Raw genomic sequence first — 18,008 nt, 5'->3', positions numbered from 1 at the left:
ATTTTGCAAAACCATCTATTATTCTTAAATTTACAAATACTATTGCATTCGTTACTTCATCGGTTAGCCATCTGCTACAGAAAATTTGTTGTTCCCTAATTTGTTATCATTTCGGTACAGAAAACTGGTTATTGATTACATATTTGGTTAGCCATTTGTGTAAACTGAATGATCTTATTCCTAAAATAATTTTATTATGAATTTACATAATTATATATTACAGTTTCATTCTTCCATTTTATATTTTTGAACATTTTCTAACTTTATTTTGTTATTTTGTGTTATGGTACAGTAAATTAACATTTACATACATATGTGTATAAACACATTAACAGAATTATATACATATTATACACTTGCTAACCCGACAAACGCTGTTTTGCCATTAACGTTATTTTTAGAAACAACTAACACAATAAGTGTGTGGGGGATCAAGAGAACTAAAGTATACTTTATTTAAGCTAAAAAATTATTTTTTTATTAATGAATTAATTTATTTATTTAATCATCATTACAATTATCGATAGCTACATATACATATATACGAGTACATTGAAAATAGTTCATATTTCATATTTCTACTACTAATTATGGCAATTAAAAATAAACAAATATTAATCTCTCAACACAATTTACAATATTTTTGGTCAGCCCATCTTTGGCAAATAAACTGGATGCTTTGTTCGCGTGAGAACATGCCACATAAAGTTGTACGTGGGAAAATATTGGGCTTGGGAGTTATTGATCGTCCTTGCGAATACCAATCTAACAAAAAATTGGGAGCGTTTGAATTCAATTGACACATCTGTAAGAATCATAGGGACTCGTCGCAGTAATATATTTTCGCCTCGGTACTTACCATTCAAAATGGTGGCTTCAATTAATGTTTTTTATTAAGTTTTTAATGACTAAACTTGTGCTGTTGCTAAGCCGTGGTAGGTTAAAATACGTAGCAAAATAACCGGAGATCCAACCTTCAGTTGTAAATGGTGCAGTAGCATGCTCGGCATATGTGATGTATTCAAAAATTATTAAATCGGATAATTCACAGCTTCGTTGGCGTCGCAAACAACATCGATAAATTTGTATGACACCAAGATCCCTGGCAACAACTGTCGAATCTTTAAATTTAATCCATTGACGTCCAAACTTTTTGCTGCCATAATCGCTCTTTCTGCCGGCCACTAAAGATTTTTCTATTTTGGGAAATATATTGTCTATGAGAATGGTTGATGATTGTGCAGAAATACGTCAGTTTTTGCACCCAGTATTTTCATGTACATCAACTTTTCCATCGCCAATACTCAACAGTTGTTTTGCGAAAACAGAAAGTTTTGCAGATGAATCTGCGTGCGTTGAATGTGGGATAACGGGAAGTGTCTGTCTGAAATCACCCAAAAGGAGTCATAGAGTGGCGCCAAATAGTATGCCGTTGTTTTTTATGATGATTTAATATTATTGTATTATAATATATTTAATATTTAATATTTTATGTATGATTTAATATCCTATCCACTGCCTCATGTGAAAGTTTGTGTGCCATACTGCCATTTTAGATGTAAATATGAATAAAAATTGTATACTGTTTCAGCACTGTGGTCAAAAACGATTGCTTTTGTATGTGACGCACTGAATATGGGTTATTTTGAAAGTTTAATGGCAGCTTAAATGCTGAATGAGCCTCCATCTAATAAAGTTTTTGCAATGCCACATGATGTAATGGCCAATGCGATACCATTTTTGATCGTATTTCAGTAAGAAGTTTTGAAATAAATAATGTTTTTCCAGCTCCACCTTTTGCGTCCAAAAAAAATCACCCTTGCCCTGCCGAAACTGCCAGCATTATGCGGCCGTAAGTTACTTTTTGTTCATCATTTAGTCGCTGCCAATTAGACAGTACCAAACTGCGTTTCACCATTTATATCTGCATTGATTAAATCAGATGAACTCCGATTTGGTGAACTCTAACTGAAATGGCTAATTGGTGAATTTGCAATTACAACGCAATGATACTCAGTAGTAATAAATTCTTCGTTGTACATTGCGTCACTGAATGACATCGTTGGATCGTTGCACCTTGTACGATGTCGATAAAATATATCATCAGCCATCAAATCTTTATGATTGTCCCACAACATTTGTACTCGGATCGGGAAACATGTCTTCAGTGCAATAGCAGACGACTTTGTGTTTCTGTGCAATTTAATGGAACTGCAGCAAGAATACTGTCCCCATCTTCTAGCAATCCTAGTACAAGATACGCATCTTTATACGTTGGACACTGTTGTCTATTTCTTTGCGTATATCTTGAAATGACAATGGTACGGTGACATTAACCAACAAAGGTTGCAGATAAAAGCACATAGTCTGCCTTGGATTAGCTGTATATGCACAATTATTATAGCACGATCTCGTTCGTGAAAAAAACGTGTTGGCCTTTTTAGAGATGCACAACTAAATGGATAATTGATGAATTCTGTTTATGAATTTGGAAACCCAACATACACCAGGCAGCTTAATTGGAGCTAATAAAGCGGCCAATTTGTTACGGCGTTATTACATTTCATTTATTTGAGGAGCTTATATATTAATATTTTCAATTCTAAATTCACTTCCTTTAATCACATACCTACAAATATATTTGATGCTCTTCGCCGAACTGCAGAACTTAACATTAATATAAGTATTAAAAGTGTATGTTTGCGATATCGATATTTTTTGCACTAAGAAATAATGTTAAATTCACTAGGAGAATAAAATTAACTTGAGAAATTCAGTAAAAATTAAAATGAAACGTATAACAGTAACTGCTAGGATCGAAACACAAACTCTACTCCGTAATGTTGGCTGGTTCAGAAATGACAACGGGAGATACCTGGCGGTGATAACTGATTGATTAATAACACCATACATGCGAATTATAGTATACTACAATACAGTTATTATATTCTATTGCCATCTTGTGCATCAGTGGATGGAACCGAATAATATAAAAATTGAGATTAAAAATCAGGGTTGATCGTTTAAGGGTGAACATTTATTGTAGAAGCTAATTTATTTAATGATGAATTGTGTAAAAAAAACCAAAAAAATTTGTCCAAAAAAGAAAAAAATGTAATATATGGGGTAGACCACTCCTAACATTTAGGGGTATAAGAAATAGATGTAGCATATTCTCAGACCTACCCGCTAAGAACACCAAGTTTAACGCCTTTGATGAGCTTCTCTTTTTTAATTTCCTAGTCGGGAAAGAAAACAAGAGCACATTCAATATTTTCTTGAATAAGGACGTAATCTGGACACTTGAAAGCATCAAAACGTGCTAAGTTATCCAGAGAAACCAAATAAAAAATATTTTTGTAGAACTCTGTTATCAACCCTTGTTGTCGTGTGCAGAAAGCAGAAAACTGAATTTTGGAGTTTGAGTATAGTAAATATCTTTAATGAAAATAATATTATACTCTCGCAACACGTTGCAACAGAGTATACTAGTTTTTTCCACCCAACTGTTGTTTATAATACCTATAAATTACAAATATATGTTTATATATATGATCAGGTCAGGATGACGAGACGTGTTAGAGTCGAAACGGGTGATTGTCTGTTCGACCATAGTCACGCCTTCAAAAAGCCCTCAAGCGAAAACTTATAATGAGTGTACACTAAGCCACAAATTAAGATACAAAAATGTAATTTGAGACTTTACTGAAGGGCCTCTATGGGCTGAAAATTAAAAAAAAAGTGAACGGGACTTCTTATAGGTTAAAAGTACTTATCTCACAAGCCAATATAGCTAAATGAACCAAAATTGCTAAGGAGAAGCTTCTCATATGGTGTGAATATCGATGTAGTCGATTGATAATTATACAGGTAAATTTTAAAGTGTCGTAAAAAAAGGCAATTAATATTTTTACTATCCATATTTTATTAGTAATATATTAGAATTACAAGAATACAAGAAAATATCGATTTTTTTTTATTTCTAGACTAGAATGCCTCCTTAGGTCAATATGTGCGATATTTTAATGAAATTAAGTATTTACCCAATTATTTAATTAGGCGTTTCTTTATCCATAAACTTAGTATGATTGAAATCGGTCGAAACCACAATTTGTCCCTTTATTTCAGTTTCTACTATTTAATATATGTACAATATATAAGTAGAAAACATCTTAAATAAATTAAGGGAAAATATATTAATAAGCATTATACCATTCGGTAAAACGAATTATTGATATGGGTATATAAGTACTTTCCCTGCACTAGTAAGATGAATATAGACATTTGCTTTAGTTATTGTATTTAATTTGTTTACTGAGCAGTCACCACATACCCGCGCACCTAACCTTTAAGCAGAATACAAAAACGCAAAAAAGTATTTAATTTTGCGGAAACCGACTTTTTATCCCACTGTAATTGCAATAGTTGTGAATTTAAATTTTCAATATTTATCCCGATGAAAAAGATGTTGCGATGTGAGCTGTGTTGTCAGTTCGAGAGCCAAAATGAAAAGGGACCTCCGCTTCTGTGCAATCCTATTTGATTTTTGATAGCTCATGATGGCCAAGCCACCATTCGGTAGGTGGTAGGCAGTCTCCAGGCTTTGGCGCTTTTTTTGGAGTTTCCATCTGTACTTTTTATGAATATATTTTATATACTCTTTCTTCATTTGAAATCACGATGAAGAATTTTAATTTTTTTCCATCGGTTTAATGATAGTAGCGACTCCATGTGTGGCTCAGACATTGACAGAATTTGTGCTCCTTTAAGAAAGTGTCCTGGAGTTAGGGATGTAAAATCTGAGGGATCTTGCCTGAGAATTGTGAGTTTCTGTGAATTAATAACAGCTTCAAATCGAATTATTAATGTGGTGAAACTTACAGTTTCCCGCTACTTTTTGGAAGTGGGATTTGAAGCTGATTTTCATAAACCACCCAATTAATACCTTGAAGAGCGTACTTTGTATCAGAGATGGTATTTGATAATTTTTAATTTTGCCAAATTTAGTCCAACAATCTTCCAAAATGTAGTGGAGAGTGCCGAAATTAATCCAATTCCAATACATTTCTATAAATAAGATTTCTTTTTGAAAAAAAATTTTAACACAAAAAGAACAGTATTTTTAATACGTCCATATAATTTGATTTTGTAATACAATAAGACCCCCCTTTACGCCGTTTTCTTCTTCATTCTCCAAAATTGTGTATCCGCATGCAACCATACATACATTAATCTAACCAATGTACCATGGCGTTTTATTCAATTTTAAGGCTTATTGCTGGCGGCGAACATTAAAACAGATGTTTGAAAAAGTAGACCGGAAAGAGAAGCATGAATGCAGTCGCCATAAATAAACCTTTCTTGGAATAAGATGTCAAAAAATTAGCAATTAGTTTTTATACTCTTGCAACATGCTGCTACAGAGTATACTACAAGTAGTTTACTTCACCTAAAAGTTGATTGTATCACCTAAACCTAATCGGGTTAGAAATAGATATATACATAAATGATCATTGGAACTTGGTACACGTTTCTTAGCAAAAAAGTGAAGACAAATTCCATGGGCGTAATCCGACTACTGCCACAGCCACAAAACGCCAATATTCAAAAACATATAAAATGTCATAACTAATCACTTAATTAAGATATAAAATTTTAATTTGGCACAGAGGTCGCAGTATCAAGGGGCACCTGTGAGTTAAAAACATTGAAAAACGGTAAGTGGCTCCGCCCTCTAACATGTTTAATGTAGGTATATATCTCCTAAACCACAAAAGTCATAATAACCAAATACACAGGGAAAATATTTTTAGCGTCCCTACCGACAGTGTCAAAATTGGTGAAATCGAATGAAAACCCCGCCCACTCCCCATATAACGGTTTTGATTAAAACTATTAAAAGTACGACACCTCATTAAAGAAATAAGTCAGAGACGCTTACTCAAAGGATGATATTATTAGGCATTACAGGAGGCAATATAAAAATTGTACAATGGGCATGGCACCGTCCACTTTTAGGGGAAAACCCATACCTCGGGATCTACTGAACCTATTTTAACTAAATTCAGTAGGTAACTTTACTTTAATATTATTGATATATTGACCACAAGCACGCCTACAAGTACTTCACATACAAGTATATGACAATTTAATTCCGTCTGATTCTTTCACTTTCCAGTATACAAATTCAGTACCATGAATACAACGAGAACTTTTCTTGAGTAACGCCCTTAAGGTATGCCACCTGATGGCTAAAATTTGTCCAAATCGAACCGAAACTATTCAATCTTCTAGGTACCGAATATGTGGACCCCAGTCCCTATTGCGTGTCAAATTTGGATTGAATCGGATCAATAATTCCCTTAGTCCCCATATACCCAATACAGTGCATCTTTGTGCCTAAAATGGATAAAATCGGGTGAAAACTTGTCCTAGACTCCATTTAACTAATATCAGGATTTTCAAACATCGGATGTGAGGTACCTTAATGAAACTCAAAGAGCATCTATTTCTGTTAATAATATGTGGTAATGTCAAAAATAGGTACAATTTGGTCAATATTTCACCTATCTCCCATATGTCTAATAAAAGTCCAACCATCGAATCTTTGTGATTATCCCACAACATTTGTGATCGGGACGGGAAACATGTTGTCAGTACTACAAATAGTAGTATCCCGTGCAGTTAAATGCTTCTTCAGAAAGTATACTGTCCCAATGAATGTTATCTTCTAGCAAGCTTAGTTCAAGGCATGCATCTTCATACGTTGAATACCGTTGTTCATTTAGTTTACGTATGTATGTATCTTGATTTAACAATAGTCTGTTGTCATTAACCAACATTCGCAGATAAAAGCCTTAGTCTGCCTTAGATTAGCTGTATATACACGACCCGGAGTATTTGCTTTAAATAAACCGGAGCATGCATCAACTGGTATGCGTTGCTTGCTGGGCATCAATTTTTAAGATTGAACCCATGTAATATAGTGTGGTTCTGCGGAATAGAGCACTGTTTGTGCAGAGGCACCAAAAGCATCCGTATGATTACAAAAATTCAAAAAATTCGGCAAGTGTAGTTTTGGTGAATTTTTAGCACTATCGAAAGTTGTTTTGTTCGTGAAAAATACGTTTTAGTCGTTTTCGCGATATATAGGGTAATCTAATAGGGATAATATGTCATGATTTGTAATTTTTTTTCATTGCATTCAGAAATGTTTACAATTTTATCATGGAAAGATATAGGCAAGAACAACGAACAACGTCACTGTTCGGCGAATTGTTGAAAATTTCGAACGTACATTTTCTTTACATAATGTTCAAGTGCCAATAAGACAAAAACCGCTAGATGTAATAAAAATATTACTGCCATTTAGGCAAGTGTGTCTGAAGATCGCAATTTGTCGATTTCACTTAATATTGATGGATATAAATATATTCGATATAAAGCCAACCGAGAGTTTGAAATTCTTATTTCATTCAATTCCATTTTAGGCAAGAAGATACCATGTTATTAGAAAAATATTCTTTATGAATTTCATTAAGTTTACTTACATATTAATCAATAGATGCGGCTAAAGTCAACCGGAAGTTCGCTAATATTATGTATATGAGAGGTAACGGAGGTATTAGTCTGATTTACCCGTTTTTGACGGGTTATGGTCTGATTTTATTTATTTTTGAGCGTAAGATGAAAGACCAAGAGGGCGATATTTGTGCAAAGTTTTATTCTGATAACTTTATTGATGTTTGATTTGATTACTGTAAATTAAAGGAATCAGATGGAATTTAATCCGTTTTCGCTCATTTCCATGTTTCAGAAACAGCACACGCCGAATTTGGTTGAAATTTTTTATTATACCTGAGATATAGTATTTCACTTAAAGGTGGGCGATACCACGTCCGTTGTACAATTTATACATATCCCTATAAAGCCTTTTCTTACCAAATTGGTTGTGAAATTTAATGCTTTTGCCCACTTTAAAAAAATTAAAAAAATTTTTAATAACGTTATATGGGCGTCTCTATGACCTCTGCAATACCAATATCTCTTGAGTACTAAAGAACATGTGTACCAAGTTTTGTCAACTCATCTTGTCATCCTGATAATTTTTATATATGTTTATATAAATCGATATCAATATCTATTTCGTTTAGTTTTAGGTGATACAAACAACCGTCAGGTGAACAAAACTATTGTACTCATGTTGCGGGAGTATAAAAATGTATGAAAACTGTATAGAAAGAGAAAAACCGGGAGCCGGTTTCTTTTCATCCCTATATGATGATCGTATTAGGGTGAAAATTTAGAATTGCATGTATTTTTTAATGCTGAGTCATAAAAAAATAAAAACATAAAAATGTTGTCAAAAATTTTTTTTTTAAAATATTGGGGTGGACGCCGTTAACATTTAGGAATATGAAAAATGAATTGTGGCCGATTTTCAGACACACTCGATAAACACACCAATTTTTATCAAAATCGGTTCAGTCATTTCAAAGTAGTTTGGCAACAAACACCGTGCTTTAGATGATACAAATGGCCGTTAGCTGAACCAAAATATTATATTCTGTAGCAACATGTTGTTAGAGTATAAAAATAGAACAAAAGATAAATTAAAAGAAAAAATTATGCAGTTCACATTATGCAATTTCAAGTCGTAATTTTACTTTGAATATATTAAGTACTCAAGTTTGGTTGCCTTACCCTTTGACGCCGTTAGATAACTCGAAGGTTTATCTGCTGAGACGGCTGATGAGCACACTTTAACCAAAACAAACCATACTGTAAAAACCCCTCTCAAAAATACTTTACTTAGCAGTCGTAATAATTGCAATACCAATTTCTCTTAAATGCGCCATTCATTAAAAAGCTTTAAATATATTTTTGATACATAAAATTTTCCAAAGCGCTAATATAACGATTTTTTAGAATTTATTATTTGCTTAACACCACAGCTAAAATTTGAGATCTAAAGAAATTTTTGAACATTTTGATTATGTAATTGTTATTTATATACTTTCATTACAGGGCTGTCTTATATACCCTGCATATAATTTATAGTCATACAGTACTCTCTCGCTTAGACATTAGGGGAGTTTGAGCTGATATCTCGTCGTCTGAAATGCTGGTATTAATTTGATATTTCGCCCGTAAATTATTTTGTTTATATCTTCGGCTTGCTTGTTCGTAAGAATTGCATTCATATCGTTTACCGGGATCTGGAATTGATTGCTCCAAATTATTTAAATTGACTGCAGAAAAGATTTTTGATGTGGATTCTGGTGCAAGTGACACTGACTTCGTCGATCTGCTCAAAAATTGCTGCATTGATACATGTGATTGTTTGGTATTCATTCCGATGACTAATGAATTATATCCAGAAAACATTTCATTTTGAATGTGTTTTGGTAAACTGGATTGATTTATATTGTTTAAGTACGCATTTTGTGATGAACTCTGTAAAAGAAATAAAAATATATAAAAACAAGTAAGAAAGTGCTAAATTCGGGTCTAAACGAACATATCACACTCTCGCAATGAGTAGGGATCAAAGCGGGGAAATATTTTCAGGCAATAGTAAAACTGTTAATTAAACAAACAAGGAATGTCTGAGTTCGAGTGTAACCGAACATTTTGTACTTTCGCAATTTGCGAGCTTCAAAGGCTGGGTGTTGACAAAGCTTTATACATATTATGAAATTTTACGAAAAAATTAATCAAGTACTTATATATTTAGTCTTGCCATAAATTCTATTACAAAGTTTACAATGCACACAGCGAAGACGAATTCGCAGAAAAAAGTGTCATTATTTTTTATTATATGTAATTTAGAAGTAGCGAGAAGTGAGATTCTTAAAAAATTTAATATTTCGAAGATGTTTATTTACCGTACTATTGATCGTTTTTCCCAAAGGTCTATAGTTGATGACAATAATAGAAGTGGTCGTGCTCGCGTAGTTCAAACTGCATTCCCACCTCATAAAAAAACAATTCCATTTAATTTCATTACAATATTACACATTTTGAGTATTACAACAAAGTTAAAACCGATTATGCGGACCCCAGTATCTATAGTTGACTTTTTTTTCGAAAATATCGGTCAACGTGAGATTAATTGAAATCCATAGAGTAATATTCCTGATAATAGAATTTCTGTATGTCAAAAATGGTTTGAATCGGGTCAATACTTCCCTAGCCCCCATATACATAATATAAAAAATTGTGTACTTTTCACTTTACACCGCATATATCGGTCGATATGTGAGTTATCTCAATGAAAATGAGAGAGTGTTGTGCTTGTTGTAATATTTTAATGAAATAAATTGAATTAGAATGGACTTGATATAAACCTCATATCCCTAATATAATAAAAGGAATTCCGACCCTTTGGTTCCCGTTTTCCTCATTAACTCAATATATCAAAATTAGTATTTTCGGTCGAGTTAATATCACATACATATATTTTATTTAAAGGTGTTTTTAATATAAGTTTAGCTGCCGCAAACTGAAATATAGCAATAAAATTAAGTTTATGGCTTAAATATAAGTCTAAACGATGCCAAATATGATTGTAATTTATTCAGGATTTCATTGAATAATGGATGTTTAATTCTTTCGCAACATTTTTATACTTTTACAATATATTATGTTTCCACAGAGTATAATAATCTAAAACGAATCGAGATAGATATAGATATATATATATAAATTATTAGGATGACAAGACGAGTTGAAATCCGGATGATTATTTGTCCGTGCAAGTGATAATTTGAGTAAATAACTTGAGATATCTTGATGAAACTTGGTACACATATTCCTTGGAATCCATGGGAGGTTGGTAATGCAATTGTTGGGCTGAATCGGTTCATTGCCACAAGACGCCATTAAACGGAAACTTTTAATATACCATAACTAAGCCGTAAATTAAGATGCAACACTGTAATTTGGTACAAGAGATCGCAGTAGCCAGGGACATCTGTGCGCTAAACATTTTTTAAAGGTGGGCGTGGTCCCTCCTCCTTAATAGTCCTCCATATATTCCAAGCCGCTTAAGATATTTCAACTTAACTTGCTGAGAATAAGTGATTTTAGCACCTCTTCATACGCAGTGAAAATGGATGAAATCGAATGAAAATCCCCACTCCCCACATATCGGTTATTTTAAAGACCACTAAAAGTGCGATAACTTACTGAGTGTGGAAGGACTTTATAGGGAAAGATGTAAAAATTATATTGTACAACGGTCGTTCACCTTTAGGTAAAATGCTAATATATATTAGATGCTACTAAAAAATGTCAACCAAATTCGGCGTGTGATGTTTCTGAAACTTTAAAATGAGCGAAAACGGATGACAACCACGCCGACTTTCCATTTAACAAACTTTTAAATTCCGTATGATTCATTCACTTTACAGTATACAAATCAAACATCAATAATGTTACCAGAATAAAACTTTGCACAAATAGTGCTCTCAAGGTATTTCATCTTACATTTAAAAATTGTCGAAATCGTGCTATAACTTGTGCCAAAATTGGGTAGAAGCAGGTCAACACTTAACTTAGCCTCTATATACCTAACATTCGAAACATCCGGTTCACTTTATACCGCATCTATCGGTCAATGCATAATAAATCTTAATGAAATTATCTTTTCCTAATAACAGTGTAACCTCTTTCTTTAAATGAATGAAAGCACAGAGATACTTCCCTTAGTTCGATAAAAAGTTGTGCCAAAACTAGAAGAAAGTATGAAATTTTGATGACACACGATCTTAGTCTTTCTTACTTGTTTTTAATGAGTTACCGTTATTCGATTTAACTCATTTTCATATACGATATTCCTGGGCTAAAAAAATAGCAATATGACATTCCTCGCAAAAAGCCATTCAAAATAAATTTAAAAAATGTGAAACCGCACATTTTATACCTACTTTCGCAAGGTAAAGTGAAATATGGGATTTCCGTATATATTCTAATTAAAAGTAGGAAGTATTGCATCCATTATTTACAATCTCAGGCAAAAGGATACTATGTTATTAGAAAGAAATGCTTTCTGAATTTCAATAAGACTTTTTACATATTGGACGATAGATGCGGCATAAGCCGACCAGAAGTTTGCAAATATTTAAATCTAGTATATGGGGGCTAAGGAAAGTATTCACCCATTTTGAATCATTTTTGGCAATAAGGCATTCTTGCATGACAAAATTATTCTCTACCAAGACTAGAGCTCACAGATTCACCGATATGTTCGGTAAAAATCGGCCAAATGCAATGGGGTCCAGATATTTTTAATCTGGGTCCTAGAAAAGTTGTAGCCCTATTTCGACAATTTTTGACCATAAGAATAAATACTTTAAGGGCACTACTTGTGCAATGTTTTATCACGATATATTCATAGGTGCTTGATTTGTTTTTTGGAAGTGAAAGAATCTAATGGGATTAAAAAATTTGTAGTTTTCAAAATAACGGTTTTATGGGGTGTGGGCGTGTCTATTATCTGATTTTACCCAGCGTATGAAGAAGGGACAGACTTCTTCCCAGCGTGGTTGGTTAAGTTAGATTTAGCGGTATGAAAGATGTGTACAGTAAGTCATTTGTAAGAATTCAACCCGCATCATTCGAGAAAACGAATGTATTACTTGTACAATCAATTTGGTTATCTTAATGACTTATGTATATTATGGGTCATGAACTCAATTGGTTTCTTTACCTATTTTGACTTGAACGAAATATTTTTATTAAAATCAACTAAACGATCATGTATGTAACTGACTATTATTTTGGTTTGACACACCACCCAGTATCCAAACTTGTCTTCGGTCAACAGATCCATTTTAAGTAATGCGGAACTGCCTGCCTCGATCAGAAAATCAGGATTCTTCTCCGGAACTTGTTCTAAGTCAGCACGATAAAATATCTGGAGTATTCCAAGTTTTAGACCGCAAACTTAGGCTGTGCCACGCCCATTGTCCAATTTTGATATTGATTGTTATAAAGCTCTGTCGTACCGTCTTGGAAGTAAGTATTAATGTCTGCCATATTTGGTTAATGTCGTAAAAAAGTTGAAAAAGTTTATTATAAGCAAAATTGGTGAATAAAGCTTGAGTAGTTTGGGAGATATACTTGTACATGTGTCACTCGAACTTCAGCTCAGCATCCTAATCATTTAAATACGAGTTTATACTATTTAACCCTTTATCTAACTCGATTAGTTTTAGGTAATAAAAACAAACGTTAAGTGAAGAGAACTATAATACACTGTAGCAGCATGTTGTCAGAGTGTAAAAAATAAAAATAAAACAAGTAAGGAAAGCCTAAGTTCGGATGTAACCGAACATTTGATCTCTCTCAATTTTACATACATATTTTCGGCGTTAAACTATATTATATCCAATATTAATCATTTAATTTTGTTAAGATATCTTACATATTGACTGATATAAATGACATAATCCCAACAGGAAGATTGAAAATCTTATGTTACTGTATGTAGTTTCTAAAACTCCTTACTCCTGGTGCGGAGCAATAATAGACTTACATTGCAGTGAGATGCATTTTGATTTTTATTTAATATTTGAAGGCTTTATATAGGTAGTATATTTTTTAAACTATTATAACTAAGTAATTATATGTGTATGTGTATGTGAATATGTATGTTAAGTAAGGGGTTGTTTTCGATGCTCACAAGCAATTGCCGAAAGGTATTTTTAGAACCAATTGGGTACAATGTGTACATACTTGTATAAACATGTACATGTTCTTATCTTCAATCAATATGCGTTTATTATCGACTATTAAATGAAATGCATGCGTATTGCATGTGTTTTGAATGTGAATGCATTTTGTGTTTTTATGTATATATGTATATCTTTCACTGCCTTGGCATTGTCGATGCTAAAAAATAAGCGTGTTCAAAGATATTTGAACAGATAGTATTGACCCGATTTGATCTATGCTTGACAAGACAACATATTATTAACAGAATAAAATGCTCTTTGAGTTTCATTAAGGTACCTCACATACCATCACCAACATATATGATTAGTTATATGGGGGCTAGGGCAAGTTTTCAGCCGATTTTATACCTTATAATCACACAGATGCGCCGTTATTAGAAAACACGCCCACTCAATTTTATTAAGGTAATTTACCTATTGGTCGATATATGCAACATAAAGTCAACCGGAAATTCGAAAACGTTTATATTAGGTATATGGGGCTATTGACTCGACCCGATTCAACTCATTCTGACATTTTTGACACATCCTCGGTATATAGGGGGTTTTGCTTAGTAATGGCATTTTATATTTTTTCGATTAATGGCGTTTTGTGGGCATGGCAGTAGTCCGATTACGCCCATTTACAATACCAATGGTGCCAGGGAACAAGTGTACCAAGTTTCATCAAGATATCTTAATTGTTACATAAGTTACAGCTCACACGGATAGACAGACAAACGAACAGATAGTCACACAGATTTCAACTCGTCTCGTCATCCATATCATTTATATACTTGTATATATAACAGTGTTGCCAATGTCCGGGTAATTACTCATTTTTCGGGTAATTCGACATTAATCGGGTAAGTAAGCAGGTGATTCGATCGGGTAAAACCGAGTAATCAGCCTAATTAGGATGACATATTTTTTATGGGTAAAATTAACGACAAATGATTTACCTCGTATTTAAATTTATATTTTACCGCTTGTAACCATAACTAGTTTCAAGTGATATATGGGAAGTATGCGTGGTTTTTTGTTTAATATCGCCAGTTTTACGCACTGTAATATGGAAATGGTGACGTACCATCTCGGGTGTAAAATTTCTCTCGCGCATTTAGTTATTAATTTATCGCACTTTTAGTAGCTTTGAACAAATCTGTTATATGAAAAGAGGACAGGGTTATAATCAAATTTCATCCATTTTCACACTATCGGTGGAGTTTTTATAGGATTTGTCCTTAGCGAATTTGGTTATTGTAGCTTTAGCGGTTTAGGTATATTAAACATATTAACGGGCGGGGCAACTCCCATTTTTTCAAAAATTGTATACCACAGGTGCCCTTTGTAACTGCATTCCCCTGAATAAAAGTTTATGTCTTATTTAAGTGCTCAGTTATGGCATATTATAGATTTTCAATTAATAGCGTTTTGTGGGCGTGGTGCGATTACGCCCATATACGAACTCGTTCTCACTTTTTTTCCAAGAAACACGTGTACCAAGTTTCATTAAAATATCTTAATTTTTACTCAAGTTATCGGGTGCACAGAAAGACGGACGGACAGCCAGAGTGAATAAACTCAATAAAGAATCTTTAGACTCTTACCGCTGGTGGAGGAAAAATAGAGATCTTCATTGAGCTGAGAATATTATCACTCTGATTATACTCTCGCAACTTGTTGTATCGAAATTAGACTAGATTAGTATTTCCTGATAATATTATTCTGTATGTCAAAAATGAGTTGAATCGGATCAATACTTCCTATAACCCTCATATATCTAATATAAAGATTTTTAAACTTCCGCGTGACTTTATACCGCATATATCGGCCAATTTGTGAGTTATCTCAATGAAAATGAGAGCGTGTGTATTAATCTTAACAAGGTCTGTGCCTAAAATGGATTAAATCGGGTGAAAATTTTACTTAGCACCCATGTAAATATATCAGGAACATTCGTCTGACTTTACTCCATATAATTGATGATGATATGTGAGGTACCTTAATGAAACAGTGGGAGCATTTTATTTGTCTGTGGCATCTTAATAGTATGTGGTATTGGCAAAAATTATTAAAATTGGGTTAATACTACCCTCAACTTCCATATACTACTTATACTACTTTTCGTTATTCTAACCAGTTTTATGCTGAATATGTCGGTCAGTGAGTATTAATATTTTTTTTATATATAAAATTGCTTCAAAATATGTTCTCGAGTATAGCTGAGCAATGTCAAAATTAATATCTTTCTATATCCCCAATATATATATGATTTCCGGCTTTCCACCTGACTTTAAACCATTCCGGTTGATCAAAATGTGATATTTTAACGAAATTAAGTGGATAGCGTTCCGTCTGTGCAAGCTGTAATTTGAGTAAAAATTTATATATCTTTATGAAACTTGGTACACATGTAAGTAAGACCCGTATCGTAAGACGGTACCTGTCCCACCTACATAACGCCATTAATCAAAAATAAATAAATTGCCATAACTAAGCTCCACAATAAGATACAAGACTGTTATTTGGTATACAGGATCACATTAGGGAGGGGCATCCTTTTATAACGGATCTGTTAAAAACTACGAAAAGCGCGATAAATCAAGCACTAAACACGCCAGAGACATTAAATTTTATATCTGGGCTGGTATGAGATGACTTTATATGAATACCCATATTTGGTACATAACATTCTTCATATATTTCTATGTTATAGTGTGAAAATAGGCGAAATCGAATTACAACCACGCCTAATTCCCATATAATACCATTTTAAATGATACCGAATATATAGCCTCTACTTCCTATTGCGAACTTTTTATTTAAAATATCGTTCAATCTGTGAGACATATTATAGAAATTCAGAAATAATCTTTTTCTGATAATAGTATGACTGTATGTTAAAAAAGTGGTTAAAAAACTAGTGAAACGCTAGGTTTTCAAACCTTCGAAACTGGTGAAAAAACTGGTGAACTCGCCATAGGCGGCGTGACAATCTTTACCACTTTGGCTTTGCACGTACGTATACGTATGAGCAGGCATCTCGGTTGCACTCATTTAGCAGTGTCATACAAAGAACATACTCATTTAGCAATGTCATACAAAGAACATACTTGTATAGCTTAATTGCTCTAATTTCCCTGATCATCAGCCGTCGCAGGTTTGAATTTTCGGATTCCTAATTTAAAATATTCTTAAAATTTCAAACAACATTTTTATACTCTCGCAACCTGTTGCTACAGAGTATAATAGTTTTGTTCACCTAACGGTTGTTTGTATCACCTAAAACTAATCGAGTTAGATATAGGGTTATATATATATAAATGATCAGGATGAAGAGACGAGTTGAAATCCGGGTGACTGTCTGTCCATCTGTCCGTCCGTCCGTCTGTCCGTCCGTCCGTGCAAGCTCTAACTTGAGTAAAAATTGAGATATCTTTATGAAACTTGGTAGACATGTTTCTTGGTAGCGTGAGACGGTTGGTATTGCAGATGGGCGTAATCGGACCACTGCCCCGCCCACAAAACGCCATTAATCAAAAACAAATAACTTGCCATAACTAAGCTCCGCAATAAGATACAAGACTGTTATTTGGTACACAGGATCACATTAGGGAGGGGCATCTGCAGTTAGAACTTTTTTTAAAAAGTGGGCGTGGTCCCGCCTCTAATAGGTTTAATGTGCATATCTCCTAAACCGCTAATGCTATAACAACAAAATTCACTAGAAGCAAATGTTTTTAGTACTTCTATTGACGGTGTGAAAATAGTTGAAATCGGGTGGCAACTCCGCCCACTCCCCATATAACGGTACTGTTAAAAACTACTAAAAGCGCGATAAATCAAGCACTAAACACGCCAGAGACATTAAATTTTATCTCTGAGATGGTATAAATTGGCTTTATAGGAACCGCGTTCCAAATTAGACAGTGGGCGTGGCACAGCCCACTTTTAGGTGAAAACCCATATCTTGAGATCTGCTCAACCGATTTCAACCAAATTCGGTGCATAACGTTCTTTTCATGTTTCTATGTCATAGTGCGAAAATGGGCGAAATCGGACTACAACCACGCTTACTTCCCATGTAACACCATTTTCAATTCCATCTGATTCTTTCACTTTCCACTATGCAAATCAGGTAACAATGATTATATCGGGGTAAAACTTTGCGTAAATAATGCAATTAAAGTATGCCACTCTGCGGCCAAAAATTGTCTAAATCGAACCAAAACTGTTCAAACCCCTAAGTACTAAATATGTGGACCCCAGTGCCTATAGTTGACCTTC

At 33.7% G+C, this 18,008-nt stretch overlaps 1 protein-coding gene and 1 long non-coding RNA gene across 7 annotated transcripts in view; both read right to left on the bottom strand.

Moving 5' to 3' along the window:
- The window catches only part of side-VII (sidestep VII), a 145,199-nt gene that overhangs the window by 28,797 nt on the left and 98,394 nt on the right, over positions 1–18,008 (bottom strand). For 5 of the 6 annotated variants that reach the window (XM_070106029.1, XM_036373689.2, XM_070106038.1 and 2 more), the window contains one exon: positions 8,915–9,456. The exons of the other annotated variant lie outside the window; for it this stretch is intronic. In XM_070106029.1, coding sequence (XP_069962130.1) covers positions 9,061–9,456 — 396 coding nt within the window. In that variant the 3' untranslated portion in view covers positions 8,915–9,060. Of the gene's footprint in view, positions 1–8,914; positions 9,457–18,008 lie in introns of those variants that run through there. 6 annotated transcript variants of the gene reach the window in all.
- Positions 134–2,890, bottom strand: LOC106622719 (uncharacterized). The gene is made up of 3 exons (XR_001330960.3): positions 2,630–2,890; positions 860–1,384; positions 134–765 (listed from the first exon to the last, which is right to left on the bottom strand). It is a non-coding gene; the product is annotated as an uncharacterized lncRNA (long non-coding RNA).

Source organism: Bactrocera oleae, chromosome 2 (genome assembly GCF_042242935.1).
Source record: "Bactrocera oleae isolate idBacOlea1 chromosome 2, idBacOlea1, whole genome shotgun sequence".
In the NCBI taxonomy this organism is placed as follows: domain Eukaryota; kingdom Metazoa; phylum Arthropoda; class Insecta; order Diptera; family Tephritidae; genus Bactrocera; species Bactrocera oleae.
Note: the sequence above shows the minus strand (reverse complement) of the source record. Positions and strands in the feature narration are given on the sequence as shown.